This window comes from Rousettus aegyptiacus, unplaced genomic scaffold (assembly GCF_014176215.1).
Source record: "Rousettus aegyptiacus isolate mRouAeg1 unplaced genomic scaffold, mRouAeg1.p scaffold_m13_p_4, whole genome shotgun sequence".
Classification (NCBI taxonomy): domain Eukaryota; kingdom Metazoa; phylum Chordata; class Mammalia; order Chiroptera; family Pteropodidae; genus Rousettus; species Rousettus aegyptiacus.
In genome coordinates, this window is record NW_023416307.1 from 41,850,992 (window position 1) to 41,866,211 (window position 15,220).

The 15,220-nt window shown below is 38.5% G+C and overlaps 1 protein-coding gene across 2 annotated transcripts in view; it reads right to left on the reverse strand.

Annotated features, from left to right (window-relative positions):
• LIPH (lipase H) overlaps positions 1–15,220 on the reverse strand; it is a 33,776-nt gene that overhangs the window by 2,823 nt on the left and 15,733 nt on the right. Inside the window, exons 4-9 of one of the 2 annotated variants that reach the window (XM_016159725.2) lie at positions 12,429–12,530; positions 10,665–10,754; positions 7,930–8,097; positions 6,842–6,937; positions 5,004–5,115; positions 544–717 (exon numbers count right to left, since the gene is read on the reverse strand). In XM_016159725.2, the coding sequence (XP_016015211.1) occupies positions 544–717; positions 5,004–5,115; positions 6,842–6,937; positions 7,930–8,097; positions 10,665–10,754; positions 12,429–12,530 (742 nt within the window). The remainder of the gene's footprint in view (positions 1–543; positions 718–5,003; positions 5,116–6,841; positions 6,938–7,929; positions 8,098–10,664; positions 10,755–12,428; positions 12,531–15,220) is intronic. The other variant, XM_016159726.2, reaches the window with a different exon arrangement.

Genomic DNA, 15,220 nt, shown 5'->3' on the forward strand with positions numbered 1-15,220 from the left:
CAAACACACACACACACACACACACACACACACACACACACACTGTTGGTTTAAGTTAGTCGCTCCTTAATACTTCAATGTGTATATACAAAGAACAGGATATTTTCAATGAAGTTATCAAATTTAATATTGATATAGTATTTTCATACTTTGTCAATGCAATAAAATAATCCAAATTTCTGTACTTTTTAAATACTAATCTCTGTTCTATCAGATTGCCAAATTATGAAGGCTTTCTTTCCTACAACACATTATCACCTTGCCAAGCAGTGCGGGTAGAATGTTTAGGGAGGAATTATATAACTAAGCATATAACAACGTTATTTCTTTGGATTATTGGGCCATTTATCTTTAACTGCATACAAGTAAAAAATTTTTTTAGATAACTAGGCTACTCGTTTTTATCAAGTCTATTTTTGGAAAACCCCTCTCTTCCTTCATTGTGATCGTTGAAGTCCAATTATAACATTAAACCAAATGGAATGAACAAGAATCCACACCATCTTTGGAAAACAGGCTTCTCAAACCCTGTCCATGGCTCACCTCTCTGGATGGGCAAGTGACCTTAATTTCATTCGGAGAATCCTGAGTTTGTACTTCGGGCCTATTATAGATCCGGTAGAGAACACCAAAGAAATGGCTGCCACTTGATCCAGATCTTTATTAAATCTTGCAAGCAGACTCACTTGGTGGTATTTCTGAAATATTGCAGGTTCGCTAGGAGGAAGAAATACTATTTATAGATAATGGATACAGATTGCTAATTAAAGAAAACAGTTCAAACCCTACAAATCACTTGTAAGTAGGTAGCCACTTGATCTCAAAGGATGGCGTAAGAGAAGTCGCTAACCCCAGGACTGATGAGATGCTATGACGTTAGAGAAGTATGCGCTGCCTGCTATCTGCCAAGCATCATCCTCAACTCTTGACCTGACACATGTCTCCAATACCCTGAAAATTTCTCCAAGGTATTATCATTTTCATTTTATAGACAAGGAAACATGCTCACAGAGCTTAAGCTCACCCAGGCCACAGGGTTTATCTGTAGTAGCACAGGGATTCAAACTCAGTTCAAAGTTCTGGTTTTTCCATTAAACTACTATGTGTATTTTTAGCCAAACTATATGCTTATTTAGAGGTTATACTTAAAGATACATATTTTTCAGTCCTGCCTCTTAAAAGAAGTCTTAAAATAGCTAAATCCCAGGTTTCAATACTTTTTTCCAGGTGTATGGAGATATTTCTTAGAGTTGGAATACCAAACTGAACCTAAGGTATAGCCACTGGGGAGGTTCAGCTGGGTTGATGTCCCTCTGGGGAGCTGGGAGACTAGACCATAGAGAAATGAGCCCACCCTGGGCTCAGGAACAGGAGGCCTACTCTAGAACTCAATCCTTGCTTTGGAGGTGGGGAAGGAGGTGAGGAGGTATCTGTGATCCCAGCATCCTTGGAATCATGTGTAAGTCCTATGGAGAGTAGAAGTGCTGCAAATAAAATTAATTTGAAAGGTGCCCAGATTTGGAGTTCTTTTCTTTTCTTTTTTTAAATTAAGTTTGTTGGGGGGTAACATCGGTTAATACAATCGTATAATTTTCAGGTGTACATCATCATTTGACATCTGTATATTCGATTATGTGTTCACCACCCAAAGTCCAGTTTCCTGCAGCTACCATATATTTAATCCCCTTTACCCACTTTACCCTCCTCCTATCCCTCTATATTTGACTCCCTTTACCCTATCTACCTCCCTCCTCCTCTCTCACCTCACTAGTAAACACTAGTCTATAGTCCTTGTCCATGAGTCTCTGTCCATTTGTCCTGCTCATTTGTTGCTTTTAGGCTTATATCCCACATATAAGTGATATCATGTGATTTTCAACCTTTCCGTCTGGCTTATTTCACTTAGCATGATTATCTCGAGTTCCATCCATGTTGTCGCAAATGGCAGTATTTCATCTTTTCTTATGGCTGAATAATATTCCATTGTATATATGTACCACAGCTTCTTTAGCCAATTATCTATTGTAGGGCACTTCGGTTACTTCCATGTTCTAGCCACTGTGAGTAATGCTGCTATGAACATTGGTGTGCAAACATCTTTATAGATATGAGTTTTCAAGTCTTTGGGGTAAATACCCAGGAGAGGGATTAGATTTTGGTTTTTAAATTCCATTTCCATTAAAAAGAACTAGGGCTCCCTGGAGAAATGGTTGATTTCAGGGCTAAAGCAAGGAAAGTTCTAAGTGATCTTGGAACAACTCATGTGCCTAAAAGTGCTAAAAGAATGATGGAGATGCTATAAAGAATTTAGAATCGCTTCATATCTATTCAGATAGCTACTAAAAAAGCAAACAAAGAAAATAACAAGTGTTGATAAGAATATGAAAAATTGGAACCTTTGTGCTTTGTTGATGGGAATGTAAAATGCTACGACTGCCATAGTGTGGAGGCTCCTCAAAAAACTGAAAATAGAACTACCATATGATCCAGCAATATGTATACAACGAATATTATTCAACCATTAAAAAGAATGAAGTACTGATACATGCTACAACATGGATAACTCTTGAAAATATTATAATAAACAAACAAACAAAAAAAGCCGAACCCAAAAGACCATATATTTTATGATTCCATTTATATGACATGTCCAGAATAGGTAAATCTGGCACTAATCTACTTTGTGCCTCCAGAGAGGCACAAGCTAGGGAGGAGGGAGGATTGGGGAATTACTACTGATAGGAATGGGGTTTCTTTCTGAGATAATGAAAATGTTCTAGAATTAGATGATGGTGACGGTTGCACATTTTTTGAACATAATAAAAGTCACTGACGTGTAAACTTTTAAAGGATGAATTTTGTAGTATGTGAGTTATATCTCAATTTTTCAAAAGATTTAAAAAAAAAAGAAATACATGTAAAACATGGATACAGTGTGTCATCAGACAGATAATAACCTTAAATGCAACTCCATTTTTACCCATAGTCTGGTAAGACTGAATAAACTCAAGGTACATACTCGAATATCATTTTCTTTATCTTAAATTGTAAAACTAATACTAAAATGTTAAAGTTTACCTTGCAAAAAAAAGTACCCATGATCTCCCATATAATAGAAAAACTGTTTCTTTTTTTCCCATATGTCCTCTGATTGGTGATGACTGGTTCACAAACATGACTAAAATGAGAATGACTAACCATGACTAAAATAAAGGTTAAGATCTCGATCTTAATCGATATAAAAACTTCCCAATTTAGGAGTTCCTTCTTGGGAGAAATTTAGTATGTAATATTAAAACTTTTAAAACACATAAAGCAAATATGCGGCCTATTATTGGCACGAATACTCAAATTTTCTTGGGTGAACACTCCCCATTATATAACTGTACAACCTCGCCTGCTGTTTCTTAGACTCTCCAGGTGAGGTCTCTGCCTCGCTTCCTCACTGAAGGTCACAGCTCAGAAACTACCTGAGGCTGGTTCTTCAGAGGTACCCCCTTGCAGTGACCTCCCTGAAAATGCTGCCCCACTGTGGGTTTGGGGACATTGACACTGTAGTGTGGTCTCTGAAATAGACAATAAAGAGCACTAAAACAAAACAAACAAACAAAAAACACTGCTCATAAACTTCCAGTATGATGGAGTGGAGGGAGCAATGCAGATTAGTGGGAAGAATACAATGCAGTGATTAAACTGTGGGGTTTGGGTTGGACAGTCCTGCCCCTGATTTCACCTGATTCATCCTGATCAGCTGTGTGATATTGGCCAAATCACTTGACATCTTAGAGCCTAAGTTTCCTCATATAGGAATTAGAGACGGCAATATGACCTTACAAAGGATTTTAGTGAGGATCGCATTAGCCCATGTGCGTAAGGTGGTGCTTCAATAAACAAAGGCTATTACTATTATTGTGATCTAAGGGGGCACTTTTAAAAAGTTATCTCTAAACCACCCACCCACACCGTTTCTATCTGTACAGTGAACCTCTAAGGGGACTGCCAGTTTCAGATCACATTCTACTTGGTCCTCGATGGGTAAGGCTAAGACACAACCCAAATGCCTGATAGACAAAAGAAACCAGGAAACATTTCCTGAGTAAATGAATATAATGAGCTTCAAATTCCTTTGCTTAAAGAATTTTTCCCAATTGTAAAAGTAATAGATGAAAAATTAACTGTTTTTAAACTGTAAATATATATAAATATACATATATAAAATATAAAATTAAAAATTGAAAAGTAAAAAAGAAGCTGAAAAAAAGCACTCATATTTTCACCACCTAAAAGGCAATCTAATATTTTGGCATGTTTCTGTTTCTTTTTTTTACATTGTTGAACTAAAACTTTATGTATAAATAATACATTGTTGAGTTTTATACTTTATATCATTTAACATCCTGAAGCTTTACACTTAGCACATTTAAGCATTTCATTTACTATGTATAATGAGTATTCTATTATATGGGAATATCTAAATTAACCATGTCCTCATCGTGGGATTGTTAGGGTGTTTCCAATTTTCTATTGCAAATTATATTCTCTGAGTTTCAAAAACATATTTGTATGTATATTGTAATCTCAAAAAAAAAACCCAGAAACGTGTATGAGGGTAAGTGCCTGTGGGGATCAGGTTGTTGGGATGGGCCAAGGACTCACATTTTTATTTTACACACTCATTTACTGTTTAAATCATTCATAGCAAGCAAAGATGACTTTTGTAACAATGTTTAAGTGAAGGAAGCAAGGAGAAGGAGGAAACTAAGAGAGGGAATGAGGGAGGGAGGAAAGAAGGGTAGAAAGGGAAATCCTTGCACCAATTCCATTTGTAAAGAACCTGAGAGATCAAGAGCCACAGGAAGCAATTAAACAATATGTCCCCTTATATCTTTTGTAGAAGAAAGAAAAGTACAGGTATATAAACAAGAAAACAGGTATATTTGGAATTTAATTTCTCTGAGCAAAAAGACAAATAGAAAACTGCAAAGTATCCCACCCCAACTTACTGATTGATTTTGGATTGTGTGGTGTTTCCAGCTTTGTCTGTCAATTTGATTGTAATGGACCCTCTTCTTATGTTCTTGTTCCAAGTTATAATATCAACAAAGTAATGATATACTGCAAAACCAGGAGAAAACATGGTAAGAGAGAGGTACTCTCAACTGCTTCCCTAAAGGGTCAACTCCTAAAAACCCAACCTTCCTAACAACTAAGTCTCTTTTTCTTTTCCTCTCAAGTTTCTCTGCAAAGATCCAGGGCAGAATTTTCTAATATTTCTTTCTATTCTCTTTGGTAAAGATGGCTTCAGTGACAACAGAATTCAATAGTATCCAGTCACCATGTCTAGGCATCACTATTGAATCAGTGTTCCCATCTTATTGACTGAGGTACCATGGCCTACTGTTGAGTATAACTAGTTCACTTCAATTCCTGCCCATTTTAAAATAAACCAAGCAGGTGGCCACAGCTGACAATGTCTTCTAAAATCTGGGCCATGTCTACCAGCCTAGCCGGCCTTTCTTATCTCTTCCCCAGTTTTGCCAAACCACCAGCACTGCCTACACTGGCAAACTCCCTCTTGCTCCTAACTAAGCCTTCCCTTCACTTAGACACTCTTACTTTGCCCCCTTTGCCAACCTGCCCACCAGGTTTCAGCTAATGTCACTTCCTCCAGGAGGCCTTCACTGATCCTCAGGCTAAGTCAGGTCTACCTTTTGGAGTTCTCCCATCATTATTCAGCACACTACTGAATTTACAAAACACAAGAAAAAATGATAATTGGAAAACTAGTAAATGCATGGGTACTTTTTTTTAAATGCCTGAATAACGTCTTATGTTACCAAAAAAAAAAGATAAAAGTAAAACATGCAACAACAATAATTGAGAACTGATGATTTTTCTTCCTTGTAATCTTAGCAGTAACACCTTATAAGCACCCAATAAATTCCTATTGAATAAATGAGCACACAAAGTGTTTGGAGAACTCTTCTTCCTCTCGACTTTTTGCTCCCCAAGGTCAAGGAGGCTTTGGGAAGATCGGGATCCCACCATGATATTCAGATTTTCTATTTCTTGGTCAGACTTATGGAGAAGGGGAAAGAGGCTCAGGGAGATGGCCATCTCACAAGAAATAAAGTAAGCCCTGGAGTTGCCATGTCAGAGCCCATTATTGCTCAAGGGCTTCCCCATTTGGACCAGGCAGACACCAAACCCTGGGTCACCACACATGGCTCCAAAGGAGGAGGGAAACCCAGTGATCTGCAGCCTCTTTTATAAGAGTTGCACCCAAGAAAACTGAAAAGGGAGACAAGATTGCAAGGTATACATCTGCCCAGGAAAATTTCTACTTGCTTCCTAGGGCATCTTATCATTTAGCTACCATCTGGAATACCCAGCCTCTCACTGTCTTTAGAAGGTCATCATGGTTGCTTTGGAACTGGAACTGATCCATAGATGTGGCTGACACCTGATTTTTTCTAGACCTATTCTCATGTATCTTAGGAAATCAAGCAATTTTCTTGAAGATCTTAATGATTAGAATGGCCATCCAGTGAAACCAACAACTGTGATTCGTTGAGATTTTAATTGTTATAACCCAGAAGATAAGCTTTATTATCCCCCATTTCACCTAGCAGGACACTGAGACTCAGAGAGGCTAAGTTTCTTGACCAAGGTCACACAGCTATTATGTGGTAGAGTTAGATTTAGAAATAGGTCCTTCCGGCTCCAAAGTTCACGCTTCACCATGGCCTTCATTTGCCAAGAAGTAGCCAGGAAGCTGAGACTCAGCCATTCCAAAAATAAAAGGGTTGGGCAAAAGCAAACAGCCACATTCACCACTCACTGCAGAACGGTTCCTGCTCGGCTGTGTCAAAGAACGCTTTAGTCATAGGAGGATCTTTCTTCCTTAAATAGTCTTTCCATTTATCAGCATAATAGCCTATAAAGCAAGTTGGAAAAGTGTAACATGAACATGTATTATATAAATGGAAAGGCAGTTGGGGCGGCAGTGAGAACAGCGAGCTTGACTAACATCACCACTGAGATCATCCCCCTCTCGCCCATCTTCACAGTGAGGACCTGCAGGGCCACCAGGGCAGTGACCCTCTAGCACCCACCACACCCTGCTCGCTACCCTGTCCGTAAGAGCTGGGGAGTACAAAAGGACCCTATAGTGGCTTTTCTTTCTTTCTACTGACATTACATCACCCAGCCCTGGTTCTCAGCAGCAGGGGCGGGAGAATGGGACAGACTATAAATAGTGCTGATATTTCTCAATAATACATTTATTTTATAGGTTGAAGTAGATTTGGGGTTATACCTAGAATAACATCACTTTTTGCAAAACAGTGTGCTTTCTTGAACTATAATCAGGCCCCTAAATTGCACAGAATCTGTCCCCCTTTACGTGTGCCTGTGAGAAAGAGGTTGAGTACCATCAGTGGGCCTCTCTCTCTCCTCTGTCCCCACTCCTAGAAATGGCCACTACCTTCTAACTTAATTGATCTGGGATTGGACCCAGGCATCAGTATTTTTTTTAAAGTTTCTTAGTTCATTCTAATGACAGCAGGCTATGTAAGGTGACAGTGCTCTGGGTAGGCTTGGCAATTCTTCTGAAACCTTCTTTTTCATGCTAGAATAAAGTGCCCAAGGAGGATGCACTACCTTCTGGAAAAATTCCTATACAAACTGCTTTTCTAACACTATTTATTATTAGGAGACTCCAGAGTACATCATGGAACAATTTGGCTAGAAAAAGCTGACTTTTAAATGTGTATTTGTATAATAGACATCTAAAAAATTTGTAAAAACTGAATATATTTTTTAAAAACACACTTTTCGGACTCATTTTTAGATGGTAAAATGGTGTCGGGATGCCTACCAAATATTCACTCTTTGTTAATTAAAGGAGAAACTGATTGGTGGACCTACCCAGAAGTGGACAGGACTCCTTCTGTGGCGTACTGCAGTTGACACACTTGCCATTCCTGTAATCCCGGTAGGAATCACAGGGATATGCAGTGAGAGTACAGTTCTCCCTCAGGGAAGAGAGGTACAGGTACACAGACCTCTGGTGGTCACACTTAAAATACTGAAGTCCTGGGTTGAAAAAGGAATGATTAAATAATAGAGCAGTTGTGGCATTTGATAATAGCAGGTCACATATTGTATGCACAAAGGCACATACAAACACAATTTATCATCTGTCTCCTATATGCAAGGCACTGTAGTAATAGCTTCAGTATATTCGATTCCATTTAATTCTTATAAAAATCCACAGATCAGGATTCATGCTAGCAAATGGTAGGAGAAAAGAAAAAGATAAGCACGATTATCCCCATTTTACCTAGCAGGACATTGAGACTTAGAGAGATTAAATGACTTAACCAAGGTCACATAGCCATTATGTGATAGAGTCAGGATTTGACCTACATCCTTTCTTTGTCAGTGAAAAGGGGAAGAAAAATTCAGTAGTAGCCAAAAATTCCTCAGAGGTTTTCAGCAGAAGACAAGTACATTTAAACTAGTAAAAATATCATATAAAGAAAGCACCAGGGGGCGATTGGTAGAGGAATATCCCCAAGGAGGGCAAGCAGAGGAGAAAGCTACGAAAAAGAATGATGGACGCCTCCACCCTTGGTCAGGAGGGAACATGAATGTAAAGACCGACCTTGTGAACTAAGATGAGAATAGACAACATTTTAAAACTATATAAAATAATAGTCGAGGTGGGATCTTGAACTAAGTACAAAATCCACTCTAGCTCACCTCTAAGAGATGAGGGGTTATTGGTAGGGAGATAATTGAAATAGAAACATGAAAAGTGATCATAGGGAGTCAGTAAGAGATAAACAAGAGGATTCTCTGGCTTAATTGAGGACCGTGAAGAGGTTAGCAAGTTTGCCTGGACTTTGTACTCAATGGAGGAGGCTCTGTGACTTCTCCAGAATGTTCCCAAGCAAAGGTGGGGGCTGACATGGCAGAGACCTAAGTACCTGGGAGTGCACAGGGCATTTGTGAGAGCAGCCAAGTGGCAGGGGATCCATTTCTGCTACAAGGAGGAAGGGTGAAATGAGAGGGGCCAAGCGATAGGAGATGGCAATGGAAACCATAAATGGGCAAGAAGAGGTGAGAGGCAAGCCTCGAATTAATTCTTAGTGGGTGTCATGCGGTGTGATGGTGAGAGAGAAGGCTAATGAGGCACAGAGGTGGGTATCAGAAGAATTGGAGATGATGGAGCACTGCAATACAGAAGATCAGAGAGCTGGTCAGAAGGTTGATGGGTCAGATGATGAAGTTACTCAGAAAAGGGAACTGAGTCCCAAAGACGGGTAATCGATGGATGTAAGAATCTGAATAGGAAACAGCAAACCCCATGAAAAATGAGCTATGATTTTGAGCTAGTAGTTCAAAGAGGCACCAGGTGCTGGAGTCAGATCAGTATTTTCTCTTTCTCTGGAGTCCTCTTACACCAGTAGAAAATATCAGTGAAGGACAAAAAGAAATAAACTGGGAGAAGAAAGGAGAAGCATGGTGCTGGCATGGGGGTCAAGCTGGTCTGGAGTGAAATCTAACAAGCCAATATTTCTTATTGTTTCTGGATTTTGCACTTAAAAATAATGAAAGTAGTAACAATGCAGAGGATGTCCTTTATAAGCAGAGCACATTATCTTTGACTGCTCATGGATGTAGTTATACTATATCACACAGGACAGGATTTGAACACTCACTGTTTATGGTACAATATGGTTGGCCCTACTTATGTCATTTCATCAGGATCGTTTTCCAACACTACATCATTTCCATGGGTCCACGTACAGCTACCATTTTGTAACAAGATCATCTTCTCCTAGTATTATTTCTATGATTGTTTAACTTTCTCTAGCAATGGTGAAATACAGACTTAGAGCATTTAGGGGTAGGTTTTTTCATTCTGTCCCCCATCTCACTTTTATATTTTCCTCCAACTACCTATTTTTGTTTCATGAGTTATTTTCTCATTATAAAAGTAATATATGCTCATTTAGAAATACAAAATAATGGAAAATAATGATGAAAAAAATCACCTAGAAGACCAAAAGCAAGAGATCATCACTAATAATTGTTTGGAACATTTATATTTAGTCTTCTTTTCTAAACTTACTCATGTACAAATACACATCTAAAAAATAAATTAAGATCATACTGTATGGTTTGTGTCTTTTTCACTTAACATCATATTGTAAGCATTTTCATTAATCTCTGAAAATATTATTTTTAATAATTATATTCCTTCGTGTGGGTATACCATATTCATTTAATAATTTTTCTATGTTGGACATTAGATTATTTCTAATGTCCCAAATATATAATATTGGTTGAATATCTTTGCACTCTAATTTTTGTCTACATTTTCCATTATTTCTCTAAAAGAGGTTTCCAGATGTGAAATTTCTAGGTCAAAGACACACCTTTTTGAGAGAGAGAAATAATTTATAATAGCTTTTAATCATATGGTTACAGTTTTATAAAAGTAGTATATTTGAGTAATAATTCATAATTTGTATCATCTCTTCCCTGAAAATTTGTATTCTATTAAAAACTACCCCACATAGAATAATATTAGGTTTTTAAAATATACCTTTTTAAAACCACTATTTTACAAAATATGAAGTGTCTGCACTTACCTGCAAATATTGTTTGGGGGCAACCAGGTTGATCTGTTCCTCCATTTGGGTAGAAGTCTATGTTTCCTAATGGTTCCTTGTAGCCCAGTGCTAAAAGAGAATATACCATGCTTTTATACTGCTTGAAACTTTTCATATCTCACAGCTCATTTGCCTCCAGGATATGGGCAGGGGTTGTATTATTATTATTATTATTATTATTATTATTATTATTATTATACTTATTTAAATGCTTTTGCCCAAAGTTATCCAGCTAGTTAGTTAGAAAGCAATGATTTCCAACTAAGAGACTATGAAGGTGGTAATGGAATTTATTTCCGATACATTTAAAGATGTAAGAGAGTTTGGTCACTCGTTCACTGCAAGACTGATAAAAGGATACATTTCTCCTTTACATTTGGATGAAATCTTCTAATTTCCGGGTACTTCCTGAGCTCCTATTTGCATTTGTGTAAGTCTTTAATTAATAAGAAACACGGGAAAATGAACTTTTACCCAGTGGAAAATAAATCTTTAAAAATTTGGAATCCAGGATGGTAAATAGATTGGAAAGTCTTCTAGAAAATGAGGACCTAAAGAATTTAGATAGATTTAACAATTGCTTATTCTCTTTAACTTTGTAACCCCAAATAATTAGTAAAAAGCTTAAAACGATTATATATGTATACATATATAGTGCATCATTATATCTCAATGGCTTTACATATTGAGAACTTACATATGTCTGTGGGCATGATGCCAGGCGTTTTACACACCTTCTAATTTCACAGTGTCTGCAAGTAGACATTGGTAAATTCAGATGAAGTAATTTATAGATAAAGATACTGAGGCTCAGAAAATTTAAGGAATAAACATGACACAACTACAAAGAACATAATCTGGGTTTTGAGTCTACCTCTTCCTAACTCCAAAGCTTACATCCTTTTCTTCAAAATTCGCTTTCCAAGAATAAAAAATAAATTCCTCTATTCCATCAGGCATTAAATGGCAGTGAGGTACTTCAGTTCAGTAAGGTAATACTTTGCAAACTGCGCAGTAAGAATACCATTGTTTCACACAGACATTTTTTTTCTAAGGCAAACAATTGCTGACTACTACACCAGTGTGCCCAAGGAAGGTGGTCAAGGGTTTTTTTTAGGTGATTGTATCATAAAAAGGTTGTGCAGATCACTCTACTCTGATCCCTCAGCCCTCTCCAAGTTCCTACTCCAGCACTTCTCTCAGACATCTGGATATAAAGACTGATCTTTAACACCACCCCAAACCCCCAAGACATATACCCAATTCCAGACATGAAATCAGCACCATAAAAGACAGAAATGAACAGGAAGATCCACAGAGAGCAGGAGAGCTATAGGTAGTTCAGAATCAATCAGTTGTAGAGAGATACAACACTGAAATATACCTTTTTAGCTTAAGGGAATAATGAAGAAGAACCAACAAAAACAGGAAATCATGCATCCAAATCCAGTTGTATATATGGAAGCATTTGTTACATGGTGTGAAAACTGACCTCTCTTTGACTGATCACTTAGAAATAAAAAGAGGTGATGAGAAAAGCACCTCTACTCCAGGAAGAGACTCTGAGTGCCTACCTTAAACCAGCTTCCCTACAAGATTTCTGTGGATTTTGGAACCCTGCCCCATAGGAAAAGAGGAACTCTGGAGGAACCTGATCTGCCCCTGCATGACGATCCTCCCCAGGGGAAGACTCCGTGAGAGTCTTAGGGGTGGGTAACTGATCCACAAGGATAAGAACATTACCATCAGTGTCAGAATGGATGACATCAACAAACTGTGCATCTCTGGGATCTAATCTGTCCTTAGGAGGTCTCCCGTTGAATAAAGGGCCCGCAGGGTCGAGACCTGGAAAAAAAACAGAGTTGGCTTGGCAGCCCCACGCTGTGAGTCACCTGCAGCTGCGCTTTCCATCCCTCCCCTTGAGGATGGTTCACAGGCTGCAGGGCACCCTTGGGTGGGCGAGCACTTACATTCTCATCCTGCTTCGTCAGGCTACTTTCCACAGCCCCGTAGCCTTTTCCCACAGCAGAGATGATTACTCTGGCAGTGACCCCTGAGAACAGTATCCAGACTCCATGAGGAGGTATATTTTGTGCAGAGCTCAACAGCAGAGAATGTACCAATATATGGAAACCAGAGTGTGAGGATAAACTGGTTCCTCAGGAAAAAGCACCTAAGGGTGTACATAAAAAGTGGATGCTGTACTTATCTTCATCCTGTTTTAAATGATCCAGAAACCTTACTCAACCTTTTCTTCTTATTATTAATAAAGCTCCTTTACATTTTCAATTTTTATTAATATATACTAGCTTATAAGCTCCACATCAGAAGCCTGTGAGGGAGGCAGAGTAGCTATTATCATTTCCATTTTACAGATGAATGAACTGGGGTTCAGGGAGTTCAAGTGTCTTAACCAGAGACACAGCCCCACAATGCAGTCACTTCTCTGTTGAGCTCTTGGTTTCATTGCCCTGAATTGGGCAAGCTCAGAAGAAAAGAATAAAACTTACTGGTCAGACCAGGTAGCAGACCAGGTATCAAAGAGGGAAGTAAAGTGTGTGTCAGTTTCTACAGAATTGACCCACCCTATAAATGCCTGAATTTATTTCTTTCCTTTGGTCAATGCTAGCTGGGCGTTCCTCAACATTATGAAACAGCTGTAAAAACAAGACAGCAGATCCTATGATCCTGTAAATAAAAACTTTAAACTAAAAACCAAAACCAAACACCAGAGGTTCAAATAAGCCCTGCTTGTTAGAAACTTACCTGGAATAAAGAAAGTTTCAACAGACTTACTGAAAATATTATCTATGAATGCCATTTTAAATGACATCTCCCATCTGGTGTTACCGGTAAAATCCAAGAGATAGCATTTTTGCCTCAACTTTCCTGGTTCTAGCCTCAATCTCTCCATTTCTCCTCTTCCAACACTCTTGCTTTATTAAGACATGTCTTTATCTGCCGCCTTTCCTTTTCCCCAACCCCACCCAGCTTTGCTTGTACTTCCGTCTGCTTCCAGCTGAAACTAATGTGGGAGATGGATCAATACGCAGGCAGCCAAGTCCACAGGATGTTCTCAACAGATCAAGAGAAACTCCTAACCTTGGAAAGAGATTGCTGAGGAAGCCTCCTTCTCCTCAAGGAAGATAGTGCCACTTCCAGTATAAGGAAATGCACAGCGAGACAGTGAGACCCCCCGTTTATAGCAGCTTCCAGATCCATGGCAGATAAATTGGCTTGCTATATAAAGTCCAAACCAGGGCAATTTTGAAAGTGATGAGGGGGCTATTAATAATTATACCAGGATGTAAGATACAAATGGAGACTGTCCAGTAAACTTAGATGTATGATTGCCCTAGTGATAAGCCATAGCAAATGATCAGTTTACAATGTCAGCCAAAAATCACAGTTAAGCTGCCCTAAAACGCTGTTTATTTTGTGTGGGCAGAGACCACTTTAGTCAAGATAGACATGACGTGGAGCCCCAAACCTAACGCCAACCAGCTGAGTGACCTTAGGCAGATTATTTTATTTCTCTGAACCTCGGTTTCCTTATCTACAAAATGGAGGTAGAATTAACAGCCACTTCTGAAGACTCTTGGATTTCAATCCAGAACATTTTGAGATTATTAAGAATAGAGACAAAATGAGAAAGTGGAGCTCTTTCTTGTTGCTCTGAGACGAGCAGGAAAGAGTCTAGATAGTGATCCCTGTTTTTGACTGCCTCATTAACTGGTTTGAGAATTTGATGAAAGCTCCGGATCTCTCTCTCCAGGACAGACATCATTTGCATGCAGCTTCAGGGACCTCCTACTCTCATACCCAAGGTCACCATGAACTCTCCAAGGCAATGCTGTCCAATAGAAATATAATGTGAGCCACATATACAATTTTAAAATTTCTAGCAGCCACTTCTAAAAAAGTAAAAAAAAGAAACCTAAGAAAAATTAATTTTAACTCAGTTTATTTAACCCAATATATCCAAAATATGATCATTTTAATATGTAATAAATGTAATTTTAGATATTTTAATATTCTTTTTTAGTACTTGGGTCTTTGAAATCCAGCATGTTTGAACTTATAGCACATCTAAATTTGCATTAGCCATATTTCGAGTGCTCAATGGCCACATGTGCCTAGTGGCCGCTATATTGAACATGGCCATTTCTCAACATATAGTGTTAAGAACACCTGCATCTTTTGGTTAAGAGTATAGACTCCTGAACCCCAACCTCGGAGATTCCAATTCAGCAAGGAGACACTGTAACCAGCACTCTAAAGTGATTTTTACACACACTTAAGATTGAGAATTAAATTTAGTGTATTATTAGGTGATGTGGGTACTTAAAATATTTTAAAATCCATTCTTCCTCTGACATCTGCTGTTGAAGTTAATAAGAAGTCAAACCAGGAGAGATGTGTGGTGATAAAAAGCAAAAGGAAGAGCAGAAGAAAGAAAGAAACATGGAAGAGATGAAGCAGCCATTCCCGGCTGTCGGGAGCCATTAAGAGACACTGAAGAAGTCACGCAGCTG